The sequence below is a fragment of the Vulpes lagopus genome, chromosome 8 (genome assembly GCF_018345385.1).
Source record: "Vulpes lagopus strain Blue_001 chromosome 8, ASM1834538v1, whole genome shotgun sequence".
NCBI classification, from domain to species: domain Eukaryota; kingdom Metazoa; phylum Chordata; class Mammalia; order Carnivora; family Canidae; genus Vulpes; species Vulpes lagopus.
The window spans coordinates 125,770,180-125,791,719 of record NC_054831.1 but is presented as its reverse complement, the minus strand read 5'-3'; the positions used below and the strand labels follow the sequence as shown (position 1 = coordinate 125,791,719).

Here is a 21,540-nt window from a genome sequence, read left to right as displayed (position 1 = left end):
TCAGCCTCAGGGAAAACAAACAGCACAGTCTGTGAGAAGGTCCCCAAAGGTGGAGTGGGACAGAACCAGTCAGAGCCTCATTAGGGGTCTGATGACCAGAGAGAAGTGACTCGCCCAAGGTCACACTGCACATTAGCATCCAGGAAAGGATTCCTGGGCCAGCACCTTCCCCCACACGGCTGCCACAGCAGTAAAAATGTTCAAAGAAATTTAAAAGCTTTACCTTTGGCCCTCAGTTTTTTCTTTTTAAAAATCTTTATTCCTTTTTCTTTGAAGAGAATAACACATTGGGGTTCTTGAAAACTCTTTTTTCCCCCAACCCTTTAAACAAAAAATAAGCAAACTCAGTCTAGAAGACCCAGATGACAGAAATGGCATGTGGGCTTCCTCGGCACCCCCCTCCCCCGGAGACCCGGCGGCTGTCTCCTGGAGTCCCTGGCGGCTGGCACCATCGCGGAAAGGCCCGGCGGGGGGACTTTCTGGACCAGCTGCTGCATAAGCAGCTAGCAACTTCAGACAGACTGGAAAATCAGGCGCCACTTCAAAGGCTCAATGACAGGCGGCAGCGGAGGTAGGAGCATGGAGGTGGCCTCCCCTGACGACCAGCCATGAAGGGGAGGCACTGCGAAACAGCCAACAGAAGGGCAGACACCACCTTTTCCCACCAGCGAGGAAGCTCTTACAATATTTGTCAACCCCTGAGATCCAGGGGGTGGATGGGCCTTCCTGGAGGGTGGGGGGAACAGAGCACGGGCCCAGGGTCTGGGACCAGGGGACCTGACCCCTCCCAGAGCTCAGCTTAAGCTGCTGAACTGTGGGTGTCGGCAGAGGGTGGGCGGCTGGGAGCCCGGGGTGCCCCTGCCTGGCTGAGATGGAGGAGCAGGGGGGCCGGGCCCACTCCCCAAGCCCCGCTCCGCGTGTGCCGGGCAGCGAGTCGGCCGCAGCAAACCTTGAGGCCCCACGGTTCCTCTCTCCCTTTGCAGATCAGGGGAAGCTGGACTAGCTGGCACCAGGCAGCAGGAAGCCCCGCTAGAAAAGTTGGGGAGGGTGGGGCAGCCCAGGTGGCTCAGCGGTTTAGCGTCTGCCTTCAGCCCAGGGTTGTGATCCCGGAGACCTGGGATCGAGTCCCACGTCAGGCTCCTGCCTGGAGCCTGCTTCTCCCTCTGCCTGTGTCTCTGCCTCTCTCTCTGTGTCTCTCATGAATAAATAAATAAAATCTTTAAAAAAAAAAAAAAAAGAAAATTTGGAGGGGTGCACAGGTGCGTGCATGTGTGTGGGTGTGTGTTCATGCGTATGCTCCCACACACAGGTCTTCAGCACCACATCTTTCATATCCCGCCTTGCTAGAGTTCCCCGACCGCTCATCCCCCTTCAGGGCCCCTCACCCTCACTTCCCTCTGTCCCCACTCCCCCTCCTCAGAGACATCCCATGTTTCAGACCCAGCCCATCACTCCCAGGCCATGTGACCTCAGACAAGGGGCACCGGCCCCCCAAGCCTCAGCTTCCTGTCTGTGAAATGGGACACGTTGCTGCTCCGCCTTCACAGAGGAGGGGAGGTAAGGGAAGCGCGGAGCTGGCCCTGGTGCACACAGGCCCCGGGTGTCCACCTGCCAATCTCCAACCTCTTCTCCCCTCCTCTCTCCTTAGTTCTTTCCAAGCCCTGTTGGTGCCTCTGTTTCTCCATCTGTAAAACAGGGATGACACTACCTATCTCCAAGTCTCTTGGGAAAGCTTAGGAAAGATATGTGGTAGCAGGGTCTGTGGATTCATCACCTGCTGGCTGCGTTCCTCATCACCCTCGTGTCTTAACACTGGCACATAAAAGTGAGTTGTTGGGACACCTGGGTGGCTCAGTGGCTGAGCGTCTGCCTTCAGCTCAGGGCGTGATTCCGGGGTCCTGGGATTGAGTCCCACATTGGGCTCCCCACAGGAAGCCTGCTTCTCCCTCTGCCTGTGTCTCTGCCTTTCTCTGTGTGTCTCATGAATACATAAATAAAATAAGAAAAAAATAAAAATAAAAGTGAGTTGTCACTGAATGGCAGAGGGGCATTACTGTGTGTGTGTGTGTGTATGTGTGTAACGGTTTACACTGATCTAAAGTGTACTACAAAAGGACTTATTACATAAGGATACACCCAGGAAACCACCACTCAAATAAAAATGTAGAGCAACCCCAGAAGCCCAGAATGTTCTCTCCCAGTCAATACCTCCCCCTACCATCAGACCTAAATATTGTTCTGGATGCAGCCTAAATTTTAGTCTAGAAAATCCACCGGGGGGGGGGGAGAAAATCTACCAGGTTAGACTGCATGCAGGAGATGGATGGGACAGGAAAGGGTGGTGGGGTGGGGGGCACCAAGGCACAGGTACCCAGGCAGGGATAGAGCAGGATTGCATTTGAGATGGGGTGGTAGGAAAATGCTGGTTGTCAGAGAAGGCCCCCGAGCCTGGGGTCTCAGGGGACCCCCTCACCAGGAGCCTCCTGCTGCCTGAGGGAGAGACAGGAAGTGTGCACGGTGGCTCGTGGTCACGTGTGTCTGGGGACTCTGGGCTGGGCTAGCCCAGCAGAGCCAGAAACGTGGGCAGCTGCTGCCCCTGGGCCTTTGATGTGACAGAGATGGAGACACACACACGCCCGACAATTAATTAATTGTGACTTTCACCGTGCAGCGGCCGCTTCCTATTGATCTCCGCCCGTCTGGAGTGAGAGAGACAATTAGGAGGGAGCACAGTGGCGGCAGCTAATTACCCACAGAATGAAAACCGTGCCTTTCAATTTATTAAACTTTTATCACAAAAATAACTGAGCCGCCCCCTCCTGCTGAGAAGCAAAGGGGGATGCTCTGACAGGGCACCCCCAGTTAGCCTTTCCCAGATGTTACAAGTGCCAGGAAGCCGAGACCACCTCCTTGCGGCAGAAGACCCCGCACATGGCAGGCGCTGGGAAGCAGTGGGTGACAAGGGCCACCGAGTCACCCTGAGTGCCGAGTAACATCAGGCAGCGGGCCAGATGAAATCAGGCGGAGGCCCTCAAGGAATCTGGAGGCTTAGATGAGGCCCGGGAACGTCCAAGGCAAGCTGCGAAGGTTCCCAGCACCCACCTGGCCCCATCTGTCGGGTGCCAGAGGTCAGGGCCCCCGAGCAGACCCTCAAGCAGGGCCACGGGGGCCTGCAGCCCCTGGTTCAAACCTGAGCCGGGCCTCCTAGGATTTTGGGCTGCCTATCAGTAGTGTCTGCCCAGGAGAGATTGCCAGTCCAATTTTGCAGATGTAGAAACGGAAGCTCTGAGAGGCAAAATGCTTGCCCCAGCCACACAGCTGCCTGGTCTAAAGCCCAGCTGGAAGCTCTGCTGTCCTAGCCTTTAAGCAGGTGATCTGGGCCAAGCGACACTGTCTCCCAGAGCCCCCGCTTCCTCATCTCTAAACTGGGATTGGTTATATCTACCATGCGGAAGAGCTGTGAACATTTAGATATTAGAAAACCAAACAGGGACGCCTGGGAGGCTCAGTGCTTGAGCGTCTGCCTTCCGCTCAGGGAGTGATCCCGGGGTCCCGGGATCGAGTCCCACATCGGGGTCCCCGCAGGGAGCCTGCTTCTCCCTCTGCCTGTGTCTCTGCCTCTTTCTCGGTGTCTCTCATGAATAAATAAATAAAATCTAAAAAAAAAAAAAAAAGCCAACCAAACAAGAACCCTGCAGCCCTGCAGCGTGGTGGATCGCTGGTGCCCTCAGCGACAGGGACAGTGAGGCTGACGCAGCATCACTGACTCAAGGCCAGCACGCAAGCTGTGCAGGGAGCAGAGGACTGCCAGCCAGTGAGCCTTCTGCTCCAGAGACATCTCAAAGTTCAGACCTGGCTCTGCCTTTTGCTGATGTCTGTGGGGGACCCTGAGCGAGTTACCCCTTGAGGGACCCTGTTGCCCCTAGGGGTGCCTGGCTTTGGGAGGGTCCCTGATGGGTATCCTCCCTGGAGCCAGCCCACAGCCCCACGAGGCAGGCAGGACAGTGCCTGTTAGAGACGAAGATGCCAACACCCCACGGGGTCAGGGTGGGGGTCAAGGCAGCATGAACAGGGCCCAGGGGCGCACCCAGCCTCTAGCTTCCCAAGCCAGGGCTTTCTCTCGACACGGCTGGTGCCCTGGCCTGGCTCAATCAGCAGACCCCACGGCCCAGGCTGGCGCCACAGGCCAACCCACAGGCTTTGCTTCCTCCGCCCCACGGGGTCAGGCCAGCCTCTGGAAAGCCCCCTGCAGCCCCAGTTCCCATGGGAGCTGGTGGGAACGAAGCAAAGGGTGCTTTTCCCACCAGCCCCTTCCTCAGTGTGTCCCAGCAACTGCCTGTCTGCCTGGAGCCTGGGGCTGGAGAAATGGAGCAGGGGGGAGCACAGAGAAGGCTCTCAGAAGCCCCTTCTGCAGAGGAGGCAATGGCTGAGCTAAGGGCCAGGGCCCTGCAGCCCCTCATGCCTGCACCTCAAGCCCCCGGTAATGCCCACGACAGCCTTGCAGTGAGGGCAACAGGAATCGGTTGTTTGTGTGGTGGAGGAGACGAGGAGCCTCCCGGGGGCGAAGCAGCTCTCTCAAGGCAACCTGGGCACCTGCTGACTTCGAACGCAAGCTCCTCTGCAGGCTCAGCCTTCCCATTAATCTGGCCACGGTTCCCTGAGCAACCACTGTATATTTCTTGAATCAGAAATATCTGGTATTTTGTAAGCACTTGCTAGATGCTCGGCACTCTTCTGGAGACATTACCATGTTGACTTCATTCCTCCTCCCCACAATCATGTGACGTGGCTTCTATTACTACCCCCATTTTACAGATGGAGTCACTGAGGCGCGGAGGAGTGAGGAATAAAGGTATCACACAGCTAGGGAGGGGCAGGGACAGGATGTGAACCCAGGTGTCTAGGCTGCTTCTCTGGCAAGTGAGTGGGGATGAGGAAAGTGAGTGGGAGGAAGGGGTGAGGGAGAAGCCACGTAAATGCCACGCACTGCATCAAGCCGGGAGAAGGTGACTCTGCCCTGCCCTGCCTGCCCTCCAGGATGCACAGTCTGCTGGGGTTTCTATGTGGTTCAAGGAATTCAACATCTATTACGACCCTTCCAGACCCATCATGGGGTCCAGTCACAAGGACCCTCCACTTGAGGCATCCTCTCCCCCTAAAATAAGAGGTCTTTTACCTGGGGATAGGGGGCTATGCCGGAGATAAAGGGGAATCTGTGTCCCTGTTCCCCTACCTGTCTTCCCCCCATTTTCTCTGGGAAGGACATAGCTAACAGGCTCTCTTGATGGGAACTTGGTTTTTAATCCTGTGTTCTCATGGACAAATTCCTGGGGTGGAGCCAGGCCTCAGATCCCCATCAATAAAGCAAGACGAGGCCCTGGAGCTCTCACCCACCATTTTCTCCCTGCCCACCTCCTTGCACTGTGGCCTTCGGGGCTGGCTGGCTCCCAGCGTCCTCCTGCCTTTACCTCCCCAGGGCTTGTTCAGTTCTAAGGCCCACTCAGAAGAGGCGAGTACTTAACTCTTGGCTCTGCTGCCTTTTCTAGCTTGAAAAGACAGTGTGGCAAGACCCAGCAAGCCACATTGCTTCTAATTTGTCACACTGATGCATTAAAACCCTAAGGTTCTTTGGTCGTGTAAGCTGGACATATTTTGGAAGGAAACTCTCATTTTTGCTTTTCTTCAAGGGGAAATTATCTCCACAGTATTTAAAGGAAACTTCCAATTCTGGAAGGGAGGGTATAGGTGAGACCAGGCACAGAGAGCAGTAATCTAAGCTTTAAAGTAATCAGAGACTTGAGTATGGCATAGATGGAGGGTTGGGTGCTATGAGAGTAGGAGAAGGCCATGGAGGGTAGAGCATGCTTCCTGGAGGACTAGTTAATTCGAGATGAGCCTTGGGGAATGGGTGGATCTGGACCATGGAGATGGTTTAGAAGGGCAGGTGGGAGGGGAGGACCCGGACAACAAAGTCATGGAGCTGACAGGACAGCAAGGTGGCCAGGGTGCTGTGGGCTGGCTGGGGTCTGGTTCCTGGATCACTGGGAGCTGTGTGGATCCTGGCAAAGCCCTTGGAGTGACCCCGGAGGTGGTGACAGTAGTGGAGCAAATGTTCTATCAGCTATTGGTAGATCTACCTTCGTGGCAGCATTATTCAATAGCCAAAAGGTGGAAGTAATCCAAGTATCCATCAGTGAATGAATGAATAAATAAATAAAATGTGGAATATACACACAAAGGAATATTACTCACTTTTAAAAAGGAAGAAAATTCTGACACCTGCTACAACATGCAGGAAACCTGAGGACTTTACACTAAATGAAATGAGCCAGGCAAAAAGGACAAATGTTGTATGATTCCAGGTATATGAGGTCCCTAGAGTGGTCAGACTCCTAAAGACAGGAAGTAGACTACTGGGTGCCAGGGGCTAGGGCGGGGAGCAGACGGTGGACTTAGTGCTTAATGAGGACAGAGTTTTAGTTTGGGAGGATGGTAATGGTGCTGGAGATGGATGGTGGTGACGGTCACACAGTAAGGTGAATGTAACTAATGCTACCACACTGTATCCTTGAAAATGGTTTAAATAAACATTTCTCTGTATATTTTGCACAATGAGAAAAAAATCGTGGGATCTCAAAGGTCAGGCATCGAAACAGTGGGAGATGCGGTCAAACCAGAGGGAGTAGGGAGGCTCCAGGCTTGAGGCTACAAATCCTAACCCTGGACAGGCTCTGGTTGAAGGCAGGCCCAGCCTATGGTCCGGGCTCAGGCACTTCCTAGCTGGGTGCTTTAGGCAAGTCGCTTGCCGTCTCTGCGCCTCCTTTATCTCATCTGTAAAGCAGAGATGATCCTAGTTATTTCTAGTCTCTTGCAGGACTGCTGCAAGGGCCAAACAAGGTGGTAATGACAACTGTCCTTTGAGCACTTGCTCTCCGCCAGGCACTGACTAAAGCACTCTGCATCTATTAACTTGTTCAGTTCTCACAACCGCTCTCTGAAGATGGACTTTTTATTGTGCCCAGTGCACAGATGAGAAAACCAAGGCTGTAGGAGGGAAAATGCCTGCTCAACATTATCCGATGGGAAGTGGAAGAGTTGGGACTCACACCTGAGTCATGAGGAGAGCCTACGAATACCCTGGAGGGGAGTCACCACTGCCACCTCCTTCTCCAAGGAGTCCCCCAAGATTCCTGCACTGGGATGACTCTTGTCTTACCCACTGGGAGTTCCCACCTCTGGTTTCTAGGTGTCTCTGGCACCCCATGACCTGCTCACTTTGGGAGTTATTCGTGTCTGCCTTCCCCAGCAGAACGTAAGCTCCCCAAAGGTGGGTCTGGGTATTTTTTCATTGTAGGATTCTGGGTGCCCAGCCTAGATGGCACAGAACTAATGAAAGTCTGAACAGGGGTGGAGGCTCAGTCTGAGGACAGGGCCCTGGACAGCTCAGCGGAGATGAGCCACCTGAAGCAATCGGTGAGGGCGTCGTCATGACAATGACAGCCCTGGAAACCTGGAACCGGAGGGGTGGAGGGTGGCAACTAAGACTGTGAGGTCGGCAACCAGAACCGTGGTGGGCCCGTCGGCCAGGATAAGTAAGCTGTGCCGTAGTGACAGCCCACACCTCAGTGGCTTGATGCCACACAGGTGTACTCATCACTCCCGCAAAGCCTGTTGTGGCCCTGATGACTCTCTGGGACAGTTGTCCTCCACGAAGACACTCAGCAAGCCAGGCCACTTGGGGCCTGGGGCTCCTGCATCGCAACACAAGTTCTCTACAACAGCAGCAGGGCGAGGGCGCGTTGGCGGATGTGTACCATCGGCTTCGCTCTGCTCAGCGTCATTGCACGGAACTAGCCCAGACCCCACCTAGCATGGGCTGGGAAGCGCAGAAGCTCTTACCACCTTTCCACAAGTGACAAACCTTTCACATATCACACCTGTGACAATTCCTGAGCACACCCAATCCTGAGAGAGTCAGTAGAGAAGAGACCAAGGCCTTGGACCCTGGAGACAGATCTGGGTTCAAAGCCCAGTCCCACTGCCAAACAAGTGATGTCCTGGCTCTGTAGGTGGTGAGCTCCCCATCACAAGAGGCATACAAACGGAAGCTGGATGACCGCTTTGGTCATCATCATCATCGTACATTAATTAATGTGTGATAGCTCCTGAGAGGTATCTATACTTTATTTACTTGCAAATTATGTTTTATTGAGGCAAAAGGTATATTCGGTGAAATGCATATAACTTAAATGTACCATGTGATGAATTGTGACCAAGGGGTACATCCTTGTAACTGACACTGCAGTTAAGATATAAAATATTTCTATGACCCAGAAAGTGTGCTCGTGCCCCCATCCCTGCAGCATTAGGGCGCGATGCTTGGCGCTAAGGGAGGTTGACTCAACAGAAGTGCAGCGCCAGCAGGACCTGGACAAGGGAAGGTGAGCGAGACGCCTGCCTGCGGCAGGGCAGTTGGAGCAGGTGCTCACTCTTGGGGTCGGTTCTGCACTTGCATGACTCCCGAGGGAACACTCCGGAAATGCTGCTCCCGGGGAGCTTCACTCTCTTACCCCAGGCTCAGTGCAGAATTTCAGGCAGGACAGGAGACATACGTGCCTGCGAGCGGGAGGGCCATTCCCGAAGCCTTTGAAGCCTTTCAAATCATATCTCACAAGGCCAACCGTCCCCCTGAAAGGCAGCTGGGGTGGTGACGAGCCCCAGGGGTACTGGGCCTCGACAAGACACCGTATGGCCACAGGGATGCTATGGGCAGATCTTGATACTTTCCGCAGAGAGTTCCTATTTGCAGGACACCTACTAAGCACCAGATCATGTGAGGCACCTTGTATGGTGTCCAGCTCTCGGGACAAGCCTAAAGAATGTGTATTTGTATCCCCACCTTTCAACAAACGGAGGCTCAGGAGCACAGAAGTGATTTGCCCAAGTCACATAGGTGAGGACCAGTGGGGCTCAGACTCAAAGCCAGTCCTCCCTGAGCTCCAAGCCTATTTCCCCTCTCAGCGTCCTCACGGTGCTCTGGATGCAGGGGCTGCAGGTGCGTTGGGAGCCCAGCAGGTGAACCCTGGCCCCTACTCTGACCCCTCCAGTCCCCCTCAACCCGAGCGATGAGGTCCCCGCCAGCAGGGACCCCTGTTCCCAGAGCCCGTCCCTGCTCCGCAGCCAGGGCTTGAGGCTCTGGCAGCCTTTCCCAGGAGCCCTGGCGGGGCTGGTTTGCATACTACGGGCGTCATTTGCATACTACTTAGGAAAAGCCTTCGCTCTTCCCACCTGCAGCAAACTCCAGGCTGATTAGTTCTCCCCACATTGGAGAGTTAATTACTCTCCTGCGTAGACCGGTGTTTATTTGTAATCAGCAGAGGGCTGGAAGGGGGGGAGCAGGCCGAGGCAGCTGTCCTTAGCCTAAATCCTGGAGCAGCGCTGCAGGTGGAAGAGTGAGCTGAGCTGGAGCACCCCAGACCACGTTGGGGCTTGCCATGTGACCCTGGGCAAGCCCCCCGCCTCCCGCTGGGAGAAAGGAGAAGGGGGGTGATTGCTGATTGGGCCTGAGCTCAGGGGCGGGTGTGGGACCATCGCCCACGGTGAGCTGTTGGTGGGACAGAGACAGGGCTTGGAACATCACAATGAAGAAAGCAGGACCCCAAACCCAGGAGCCTGGGGAGGGAACAGACTGGGACAGGACATTGGGGGGGGGGGCTGGTGGGTGGAGTCCTGCCCCAGAGACTGGAGAGTGGCCCAGTTCTGCTGTGTGACACCAGGACCCACTGCCCTCTCTGAACCTTGGTCTTCCCATCACTGGGGCTAACAACCTGGTGGGGAACCATGGGAGCCAGGCAGGGACTGTGAAAAACATAAATCTCTACTTAAATGTAAGACGGACGTATTTCTGGATTCCCAGGTTGGAACCGGTCGCAGCCCCAGGGGCATTTTAGTGACTACCCTCCCTCCGTCCCTCCCTCCTACTCCCACCCAACATATCTGGACTTGCCTCCCTCTCCTACTCCATCAAGATGTTTCTAGACCCTTCCACCCCTGGTCTCTACTTGTAAGATGCAGAATGGTCATGTCCAAAGGTCCAGGGTGGCCCCAATCAATGTGTCAAGGTTGGAAAGATCCTCAGTTGCCGTCAGAGCTCCAGAAAGGTGCTGAGCTGGCTGCGTGAGGTCACCCGGGCACCCATGATAAACCCAGAAGCCAGGGCTTCTAAAGCAGTAGGGCGGGGTGCAGCTGCGACACTGGTGTCTTTAACCAGCTCCCCCAGGTGACTCTGACTCAAGGGAGCCACTGCGTTGGTTCAACTCCACCCTCTTTTTCACAGACTGAAGCCCAGAAGGGTGATTTGTTGGACCACACCCAGCAGAGCTGGAAACAGAACCCAACTCCCCTGTCTCCAGACCCCAGTTTGCTGCTCCTGATGAAAGTCTGGGGCAGGGAGAGATTCCCCCAGTGGACCGCCTGCCATGACCGTGACTTGGCGGTCATGGTGGGGAAACCTGGCTGGGTCCTTGGCTCACCCACAAGAACAGTAAGGGGAACCCTAGGTGAGGACGAAGACCCATATTCACCTGGGAGGCAGAGAAGAACAATCCCTTCAGGCCACCCTTCCCTCCCAAGAGAGGCTTCCCAGTGAGTCAGGCAGGTGCAGGACAACAGCCACCGGGCTGTGTGACCTCTGTAGGTTGTCAGAGAAAATATAGGACAAATAAATTTTTTAGTACAAATATATCCCATACATGCTGATGTCTATCTGATTTCAAGTTTAACCGAACACCCTGTATTTTTATTTGTTAAATCTGGCAACCCTAGACCCGTGGGCAAGCCACTTCGCCTCTCGGAACCCCAGTTTCTTTACCTTTGAAAAGGAACCCTGTTACCCTGTAAGGATACTAGGTAAATTAAATGGGGGGTTTCCTTCAGAGTCCCCGTGGCCAATGCATTCCTCCCTCCATGTTCCTGTCCCTTTCAGAGTCCCTGTTTTAGACCCCAGGGCAACATCTTCAGAAAGGTTTCGGACGTGGGAGAAATATCTCTTACCACCGACCAGCTGTGTGAGCTCATGAGAGTCATGCACCCTCTCTGAGCCTCGGTTGCCTCGTGTTAAGCACTGGGAGCAAGCCTAGCGGTTGGGCTTGCCAAGGGCGACGGTTAGCATCTTGCCAGTGCACCCAGACACAGCTCCGTTTTTAAAACACCCCAAGACGGCAATGCTTACCCCATGGAAAGAATGAGTAGAGGTGGAATTTCAGGCCCGGCGATGGGCAGGCGAGGGAGACGAGGGAGACGGTGTCTGCAGGGTGGTGGGGGGCTTTCCCCAGCCAGTCTCTTGCAACCCTTGCATCTGTGTGAGCTCCTGGGAAGTGGGCATCACTTTGGCCTTCGAGGTGTCACGTTTCCCAGCTGTGATGTCCTGGTAGCCCTGGGAACCCAGGGCCAGGCCACCACAAGGCAGAGGCAGTGTGCCCTTGCACTGTCCCACCACGTGCTTCCCATTGTGTCCCTAACTCTCTTAATCCTCTTAATCTCCCCTACCTGGCCTGGTGGCTTCCTTTAGCGCCTCTCCCTCTGGATCTGCCTGTTGGCAACTGCTCCGGGGCCCCTGGAGGGCAGGGAGGAAGGTGTGGCTGCTTCCCTCCGGGTGGGTGTCCCGGGATGCTGGGCTCCCGCTGGCACCTGCGGTTACAGGGTAGAGGGGGGCTTGTACAGCTTCTCCCTCTTGTTCGTCACCCTCCCCCGGTGAAATCACTTCTCCCTTGTTTTCTTTTCCCTTTACATTTTCTTTTCCAAACTTTTCAACCAGAACCCTGGGTGACCAGGCTCCCTGACTGGCAGGTAGGGGAAGAAGCAGGAGGCGAGACTCTTGCTAAGTGCCTTCAAGGCGCCAGGGACCAGCCACACTGATGTGAAGCCTCGTCACAGTTTGAGGGACCCCTGCCCCCCCCCGCCCCTGCCCCACAGCCAAACCCAGGCGTTCTCTGGTGCAAGAGCACATAGCAAACAGAAGGCAGGCGCTGAATTTGAACCCATGCTGCCTCTCATCCCCCAACACGTTATTTGCTGTTTACAATCCCCTCCGTTTTTCATAAAGCAATCCCCCAAAGCGCTTTTATCTGCCGAGAGAGGCAGAGAATAAAGAAAGTGCACTGAAGACGTGTGGCAGGCTCTGACAACTCCCTCCCCAATTCCCAGCCCGCCCCCCCCAACCTTGCCAAGGAGAACCCTGATCTTATTGGGTGGTGAAGAAGGAGAATACAAGGAGAGAACCGAAGGCCCAGGAGGAGGGGAAGGATTCAGCCCCAAAGAGGAAAGAACGATGTGATTAAGACAATCTCCATAATAAAGAGCGGGGGAGGGGGGAGCAGAGGGGGGTTCGGGGCGGAGGGTCCTGGATGTTTGAGTTCTTTTGAGGGCGGAGGTGTTGAAGAGACAGGCGTGTGGCAGTGGCCGGGGAGGACGGGTACAGGTGTAAACCTGCCTCCTTCACGGTGTTCCAACAGCACAGCGGAGGATTGAGAGCCTGTATCCACGGGGCTGCACGGGCAAAGGGGCTTGTACAGGAAGATTCTCAGCAGCTTTATTCATCGTCACCAAAAATACCCACCAATGGAGAAGGGGCTTGACAAGGTGTGAGATGTGCACACAATGGAATACGACTCAGCTTTGAGAAACGACCAGACACACACACACACACACACACACACACACAGCCACATGGGTGAGTCCGGGCACCCAAGGGCACATCCTGAACGATTTGATTTACACTGAGTTTCCAGAAGAAGCAAAAGTGGCCTATAGTGGCAGCAGTCAACATGCCAGTCACTTTGGCGGGAGGGGGAGTGCTAGGCAACTTGCGGGGGTGGCGGAAATGTTCCCTCTCTTGATCTGGGTGGAGAAGGGTGGCTTCAGGCAGGTGAAAAGCCACGGAGCAGGGCGCTTAGGATTGCTGCTTCTGGGGACGTCCAGGAGGCTCAGTGGGTTGAGCATCTGACTCGATTTCGGGCCCGGTCATGATCTCAGGGGTGTGAGATCAAGCCCCGTGTCGGGCTTCACACGGGGGCAGGGAGCCTGCTTGGGATCCTCTCTCCCCCCCCTCTCTCTCCTTCAGCCCCCCTCTCTCTCCATCTCTAATAAAAGAAAAAGATTTCTGCATTTTACTGTATGTAAATTATACCTCAATTTTTTTTAATAAAAAAATACGAGAACATCAGAGCCACATTATGTAACAGTTGGCAATCTGCATTTTGCCTAATAAGATCCAGAGAGACAGAGTCACAAATACCAACTGAAATAAGGTACGGGATGCTGTCATCATTCCAGACCCTCCAGGAGCCTATTTGTGGAGTGAGCGTGGACAGGGGGAGCTGAACGGACCTGCCTCCCCCAAGTCTGCCTCAGATCCCACAAGCCCCTTGTGGTCTAAACACCTCGGCACTGCATGATTCCAGCCTTCGAAGGTTCCATTCCTGTTTGGGGGGGCGATGTGGATAGACATTACCCAACTGGTACCCCACTGAGGGGAGAGAACTCTGTTCTAACGTCAAAGCCAAAACTGACGGTGCAGGACTGTAGCAGAGCGATAATATGGTTTCCAACCTGGTGCTTTCCTAAGAGTTTTCCCCCCATTGGTAGTATTGACCATTTACAATTTTTGCCTCGTGTTGATTTTTGGAAGCCCACCCTTGGATGAGATGTAACAGCACCATTAAGAATTCAATTTAAGGGGATCCCTGGGTGGCTCAGCAGTTTGGCACCTGCCTTTGGCCCGGGGTGCGGTCCTGGGGGCCCAGGATCAAGTCCTGCATTGGGTTCCCGGCGTGGAGCCCACTTCTCCCTCTGCCTGTGTCTCTGCCTCTGTGTATGTGTGTGTGTGTGTGTGTGTCTATCATGAATAAATAAATGAATAAATCTAAAAAAAAAAGAATTCAATTTAAAAGTTGTTTTTCCAGGGTGAGGTCCTGGAGATTCGGGATCGAGTCCCATATCAGGCTCCCTGCATGGAATGGAGCCTGCTTCTCCCTCTGCCCCCCTCTCTCTCTCTCTCTCTCTCTTTATCTCTCTCTCTGTGTGTCTCTCATGAAAAAATAAACTTAAAAAAATCTAAAAATTGTTTTTTTGGTTATTGCTTAGACTCCTAACTACACCTGACTCCACAGGCATTACAGGGCGTTTCCTCTCATCCCTCCCCCCTCCCCTCCCAGCCCCTGCTCCCCTCCACCTCTCCCCTGCAGGAGTCTGAGCTCTGGAGAAAAAGGAAGACTAACATCCAACCCCTCTGAAAAGTGTCTCTGTGGTGACATTCGCCGGCTATCGCTGACCCATTTACTTTCATACTAATGATATGTTCATCACTATCGATGGCTTCTCTTTCTTTGGAAGTGTTTATACTCTTGCAACAGCCTGATAAGTAAAATCATCCAACACTTGGAAATAAGGCAAATAGATAACCGGTGTCCTTTCAAAGTCAAATTAAAACATTGTCTAACAAGCCCTCCTAAGGGTCATCTGACACTCTAGGGGAATGTCACTTCGCTTGACTTATTATTTGCTATTGATCAGGGCCCAGGCTCTGCAAAGATCGCTGTTAGCTGGTAGAAAACTGATAAGTTACAAATTATTTTTGTCTGGTGGAGAAATCATGCAAATGATTTCTTTCCAATAGAGACGATAACCCCCGACATTATGATTTTATTGCCCTGTAAACGTTAACCAGTTTTGCATCTAACTTGGCAACCTTATGAATATTCCAGAATTCTAGTTTTTGGGTTATTATTGTCTTTGTTTTTACAAATCTCTCTCCCCTCCCTCTCTCCATGTATAGGTGCATATAAATGCTTTCTTCTCATATTCTTCATTGAGCTAGCTTTGTCATCCTGCTGGTTCCTTCATTACTAAGCTACAAAAAACCCACACAAAAAAAAAAAAACCATTCACATGCACTCACTATATATTTCTAAAAGAATGATGTATTTAAAATTTTGGAAACTAGGGGCACCTGGGTGCCTCGGTTGGTTGAGGGTCTGCCTTCAGCTCAGGTCATGATCCTGGGGTCCTGGGATAGAGTCCCTGTTCTGGGGGGAGTCTGCTCCTCGTCTCCCTCTGCCTCTCCCCCCTCACGTGCAGGTGCTCTCTCTCAAATAAATAAAACCTTTAAAAATAAAATAACATTTTGAAAACTATACTTTGAGAAGCCTTTCCCAGTATTGGGTTTTTCCTCATGCCAACTCTGCCCCTTTCTTTGTAATCATGGGCAAGTGTTTCTGTCTCTGGTCTTTGGTTTCCTCATCTGTGAAATGGGCTGAGTGCCATCAGGCTGGCCTTCCTGGCTCCGACATGTGGTATTTCTAACTCTTCTTGCAGGGAAGCGACACTGACACGCTGCAGTCAAAGAAGATGGGTGCTGGACCACCTGGTGCAAACTTCCTGCCTCCCACCATCCCCTCGCCTCAAGAGATGGAGAAGGTGAGGCTCAGTCTGGTTAGGTAAGTTGGCCAAGGTCACACAGATATTGTTCATAATGATGACTTATTTTAATGTGGCGTTTGACAGTATCAACTTCCTCATAGAATCCCTCAGTGCCCAATGAGGAGCCTGTATCATCCCATCTTACAGATAAAGAAACTGAGGTCCAGGGGCACCTGGGTGGCTCAGCGGTTTGGTGCCTGCCTTTGGCCCAGGGCGTGATCCTGGAGTCCCAGGATCGAGTACCACATCAGGCTCCCTGCACGGAGACTGCTTCTACTTCTGCCTGTGTCTCTGCCTCTCTCTGTGTCTCTCATGAATAAATAAATAAAATCTTAAAAAAAAAAAAGAAAGAAAGAAACTGAGGTCCAGAGAAATGATGTAGCTTGCCCAAGGTCACACAGTGAGTTCATGTGAGCACAGCCCCCTGAGACTCCAGTTCTCCTAACCTCCCGAATCTCCAGGAGCTAGAGAGGGGCTGGCAGGAGTTGCTCTGACACCCCACTCTTGTCCAGAGAATCCCCATTTGTATCTGTCAGATACATACTGGGTGCCACACAAGATTGCCAATGAAAAAAGAGTCCCAGGGGCCTGAAGACCCTGACCCCAGACAACCTTCATCTGCCCATGTCCATAGCCTTCTGTTTTTTCCTCTTCCTCTTCCCTTTGGTGAAATACTCAGGGGGACTAAACATGGTCATGGGAAGAAGCAGAAAAACCTGGTCAGCCCAGGCCTGAACATACTGGTTTCCAGCCTGGGAGAGACAGAGTAGCTCAATCTAAAGTGTGCAAACGGTCCAAGCTGGTGAAGTGAGGTGGGCTGACAGGTAGTGAGCACCCTGTCAGCAAGAGTAAGTAAGGCTCGATGATCCGGCCAGAGGGTAACAGCAACTCTCTAGACGGTAACATTCACCAGCTTTTGTTGCTGTTTTCTTTTTTTTTTTTTTAATTTTTTTTTGTTGCTGTTTTTCAAATGTCAGATGATAAAAGCTAATTATTAAGTGCTCATCATGTGCCAAGGGTTTTGTATGTATATTATGTCATTGAAACTTTGTAATAATCCCATGAGGTAGACTCTGTTGTTCCCAATTTGTGAATAAGAAAACTGAGGCTCCAGGAGGTTAGGTAACTCCCCAAGGGCAGCTAGGAAGTGGCAGGTCTGGAAAGCTAATTACTAAGCTTCTCATCCCTACTGCACTGTCCTTTGTGTTTCTCTGAATTTTCCAAGTTTGGACGATGAATGCAGGTTGCTTTCACAATCATGAAAAATGCTTACAAGTTACCGACTTTTAGAAAGATTCCTTCTGCCCTGATGCTCTGTGCTTCTCTGGTTCTCACGTCCCACCCCGTACCCCCATCTCCTGCCGCCTCTGTCCCCGCAGACTCCTGCCTCGCTGTCCTTGCCCCCACACCAGCTGCGTGCGAGCTGCGTGCTGCTGGCCTGGCCGGCTGACCGGTGACCGGTAGGACTCCGGTGTCCCAGTCTTGCTGATGTCTGCTTAAAATGTCCCCGGTCGCCTCTGGCCCCTGGGGCAATGCCGGGGGCAGGCCCAGGGAAGGAGAAGAGGAAGTAGAAAGGGATGTGAAACTTGGCCGAGGCCAGGCAGGCACCACCCCTGCTGGGGTGTCCCACAGGGGTCCCTGGGTGGAGGACAGAAGCGGTCCATTGAACTGACGGCCAGCTGAGGCAGGTGAGGCCCGCGCCTGACCGGGAGGGGGCCAGGGGAGCTGGCCTGGGGGGCTGGACAAGGAAGGCAGGGGAGAGAGACCACCACCAGCTGGTCCTGGCGCGGGGAGGTGGTGGGGGGCACTGATCCAGGACTCAGGATAAGTGAGTGGGGGCACCTTCTTCACTCCTCGGGTTTGGGAGATGGTGGGAGGTGGTGACATAGAGCCATCAGCTCTAACCAGAGCTCCTGGGCTTCGTGCCCGCCCCCCAAACCAAGAAGCTGGGGAGAGGCTGGGAGTGTCAGAGCCAGCAGAGGGGTCCCATAGCGGGTCCAGTGGGAGCTGAAAGGGGCCGAGTGTGTAGGGGAGTGAGCACGTGTGTTGTGTCAGGGGGCCGTGAATTCCTCCGTGTATGCACAGCTCTGCCATCTGGGCGAGGGAGTGTTAATTAAATAAGGAGTAGGCGCTCAATAAATATTTGTTCAATGGAATTGATCATCTGTAGGAGTCTATGAATGTGTGTCTGGGTGAGTGAGAGAGGGAGTCTATTTGGGTGTCAGTTTGTGCATCGGGGAGTGCCTAGTGGATTTTGAGTTTGCTCACTGCGTAGCGTAGGTGTGGGATCAGAGGCTAAGTTTGTGTGTGTCTAAGTGTGTAGCTACACGGGTGTGCTCAGTGGGGTGTGGGTATCTATGTGGGCAAATTCCCCGTTCTTCATCGTACGTGCATCGTCGTCCGAGATGGGCGTGTGTGCGTGTGTGAGGTCTGGCCCTGACCCGTGTCTCCGCAGTGGCATCATGGAGGCCCCCTGGGGCTGGCTGGCACTCTGCGTGCTGGCCACCTCCCTCGCATCTGCTGTGACCCAGGACGTGTGCCGAGCCCTAGACGGGAGGGATGGGGCTGCAGGGACACCCGGCCGACCCGGAAGGCCAGGCCTCAAGGGGGAGCAAGGGGAGCCAGGTAAGCACCTCCCTCCGGACCCCAGCCCCTCATCCCCTGGCAGTGCCTGGGCTCAGGGTGGAGGCTTGGGGCGGCTGGTGCCAAGGAGCAAGAATCCACCTGGGCCCCCGAGGGAAGCCCCTACGCTCCGCACTCGGTCCCAGGGGCTGAGGGGAACCCAGGCTCCTGGCGGGGCACCTCCCTGCACTGCCAGGCCTCTCCGTCTCCTCCTTCCTGCCTGAGTCCTCTTTCTTTGGCCTCGCCTTCCTGCTCTGGAGCACCGGCCACTGTAAGCGACCAAGGTGAAAGGTCTTGGAGTAGTGTGCACAGTCCTGGGCTGTTGTTCAGTCACCAGAATGAATACGGGTGCTAGCCCCTGGACCCAGGCACCTTACCCTGCTGCGTGACCTCGAGCAAGTTAGCGGCCCTCTCTGAGCCTCGGTTTTATCATCTGTAAAATAAAAAAAATAACCCATCTGGCACATAGAAAGGATCAATTCATGGCAACCGTCCTCTTTGCTTCCCTCCAGCTCCCCCACCCGCCTCTGTCCCTGCTTCCCCATTCCCAACCCCTTCCAGCTTCAGAAACTCACATTCTAGAAAAAAAAAAAGTTGGGGGTGAAAGAAGAGGAAGGAGGACGTGCTCAGAGTGGAAAACGAAAGTGTCAGTCCCCGTGGGCCCCCTAGCCCGTGGCGGACCAGAAAGATCCACATGGATGTTTGCCATAGTTGGCATCCAGACACCCGCCATGGAGTCCCGAGCCTGAGGAAGTCAAGGGCAGTGGCCTGGCGGGGCGTGGAGTGCACGGCTATGGGCAGGGACACAACGGAGGAGCCAGTGTCCTGCCTTTGCCAGAACCTGGCAGCTTCCCAAGTACCTCTTCCCACCTGGCTCCACTTTTGGAGATAAGGAAGCTGAGGCTCAGAGGCTGAAGCACTTGCCCGAGGTCCCACCGTCAACCTCGAAGGGCCAGACACCCCCCATCCCCTCGCCCACAGCATCCGAGGGTCCCACCATCTCCCTGGGACTGGTGGACGCTGGACGCCCCCTCCAGATCTGGCCTCTCTCCCCACAGGGGCTCCTGGCATGCGGACGGGCATCCGGGGCCTTAAAGGGGACCAGGGGGATCCTGGGCCCCCTGGAAACCCTGGCAACATGGGCTTCCCTGGGCCCAGCGGCCTCATGGGGCTCCCTGGCATGCCAGGACGGAGAGGCCCCAAGGGCAACCCCGGAAACATCAAGGACCAGCCGCGACCGGCCTTCTCAGCCATAAGGCGCAACCCACCCATGGGTGGCAACGTGGTCATCTTCGACACGGTCATCACCAACCAGGAGGGCCCGTACCAGAACCACTCGGGCCGGTTCATCTGCGCCGTGCCCGGCTACTACTACTTCACTTTCCAGGTGGTGTCCAAGTGGGACATCTGCCTGTCCATCGTGTCCTCCGGGAGGGGCCAGATCCGGCGCTCCCTGGGCTTCTGCGACACCAACAGCAAGGGGATCTTCCAGGTGGTGTCCGGGGGCATGGCTCTCCAGCTACAGCAGGGAGACCAGGTCTGGATTGAGAAAGACCCCATCAAGGGCCGCATTTACCAGGGTCCTGAGGTCGATAGCATCTTCAGTGGCTTCCTCATCTTCCCATCCCTCTGAGCCAGCGAAGGACCCGCCCTGCCTGGCCTCTCGTGCTTCCTGCTGTGTGACTCTGGCCCACTCACTCCACCTCTCTGGTTTCTATGGTCCGCTCTGGGGGTGCTGTCGCTTTAGCTGCCTGAAGGGAGGGGGCTGGCTACCGGAGCCCTAGAGCCTGCTGCCCACCGCACATGTAAGAAGATGGATTTCTTAGAATAAATACCCGAATCCACGTCTGCCGAGCCTGAGGTTCTGTTGCTACGCTGGGCACTGGGAGGGAGCTTAAGAGTGACAGTTACTGAGTGCTTACGGGGCAGGCCTGTATTTTGTGTTTTGCCACATGTACTTGGCAGGTCCTGGGAACCTCATCGGCCTGGGTTCAAGCCCTAGGACCAGCACTTACCAGTTGTCCAACCGTGTGTGTATCATGTAACTTCAGTGAACTCAGTTTCCTCATCTGTAAAGTGGGAATAACAACAGCACTTACTTCAGAGGGTTGTGGGGAGGATCGAGTGACTTAATACATGAAGACTCAGAGCTGTGCCTGATTCGTGGTAAGGGCTGTGTAAGTTTGAGCTATTATTGTATTTCGTGTAAGCTGCACAGCTGGGGGTGAGGTGGGTAGCGTGACCCTGTTTTACGGACAACGAAGCAGGCTGGAGCATGGGGGTGGACATAAGGAGCCCAAGGTCAGCGTTTAAGAGGAGGAGCTGGGATTCGAACCCAGATCTTACTGGTACTCAAGCCTGTGTGTTTAACTGCGACCCTCGCCAGCCTCCACAGCCACGTGCCTGACACCTGACACCTGCTTTCCCACCCTGAACCAGAAAGACATGGGCAAGACTCAGAGAGGCGGAGCAGTTGGCCCAAGGGCAGCCAGCAGACCTCCGCAAAGCTAGGTTTCCCAAGTCCAGCCCTGCGCTTCCACTCGGGCAGGCCTGGAGGCTGGGGCCGCATCCCTCCTGGGCTGGGCATCCCTCCCCAGCTGGGACTCAGGTCTGGGGTGCTCATGGTGCATCCTCGGGGTCCCACTGAGCCTGTGCAGAGCTGCTCAGAAGCAAGAAGCCCTGCCATGCCCTCCGAATATGACGACGATAAGGAGGCTGGGAGTTCAGTCCTGAGGACGTCTAACGCCCGTGCCTTTTCCCAAAGGAAGTCATATGTGCTCTGTGCCGTGCACACACCACACACCTGCACACCACACCGCACACCGTCTCCCTCGAGATGCACGTGGACCCACATTCCCAGACTCAGACCTGCCTGCTCCCCACTGAAACACGGGCACAGTGATGCCCTCCCTGAGCACACACCCAACCCACTCCCTTAGACACACTGTGCACACCCCTGGACACGCACACTGGTTACACCTCCAAACCCACAGACGTTCTTGGGTTATACATGCAGTCATACCCATGCACGCCCTGCCTCAGATATCCAAGTGCCCCTCATAAGCAGGCAGAAGCACATTCACAGACACCTTGAGACATGTGTCCCACCCCTGACATGCAGGTGTACATCTTCTTCACCCTCCAACCTGCGTGTGCCTTAGATGTGCCCTGGTTCTCTCACATGCGGACGCTCCCACGCTCCTGCTCCCACTGGGCCATCCTCCGAGCCACAGGAACTGTCTCTCTCACCCACAAACTGACACGCGAGCAACCTGGGAGTCCTCACAAGCCCATACCTCCCCACCCAGGCCTCGCACATACACCCAAGCCCCTCTCCTGGGACTGCCCTGCCCTGCCCCACCAACAGCCTCTGGGGGTCGGGAAGAAGAGAGTGACCTCTCCTCGGGCCCCTCGGCCTCCTTTGGGCCTCCCCTCTGCCCC

At 54.5% G+C, this 21,540-nt stretch overlaps 1 protein-coding gene across 1 annotated transcript; it reads left to right on the top strand.

The window, feature by feature from the left end:
* The first annotated feature begins 17,028 nt into the window (after positions 1-17,028).
* C1QA (complement C1q A chain) lies at positions 17,029-19,947 on the top strand. Its single transcript, XM_041764885.1, has 3 exons — positions 17,029-17,165; positions 17,933-18,102; positions 19,158-19,947. Exons 2-3 carry the CDS (start codon positions 17,940-17,942, stop codon positions 19,730-19,732), a joined length of 738 nt encoding a protein of 245 aa, XP_041620819.1. The 5' UTR covers positions 17,029-17,165; positions 17,933-17,939; the 3' UTR covers positions 19,733-19,947.
* Positions 19,948-21,540: the final 1,593 nt, after the last annotated feature.

Coding starts and splice junctions, on each gene's coding strand:
- C1QA (XM_041764885.1), top strand. CDS start 17,940: ATGGAGGCCCCCTGGGGCTGGCTGGCACTCTGCGTGCTGGCCACCTCC. Junction 18,103..19,157: donor GGGGGAGCAAGGGGAGCCAG/GTAAGCACCTCC, acceptor CTCTCCCCACAG/GGGCTCCTGGCATGCGGACG.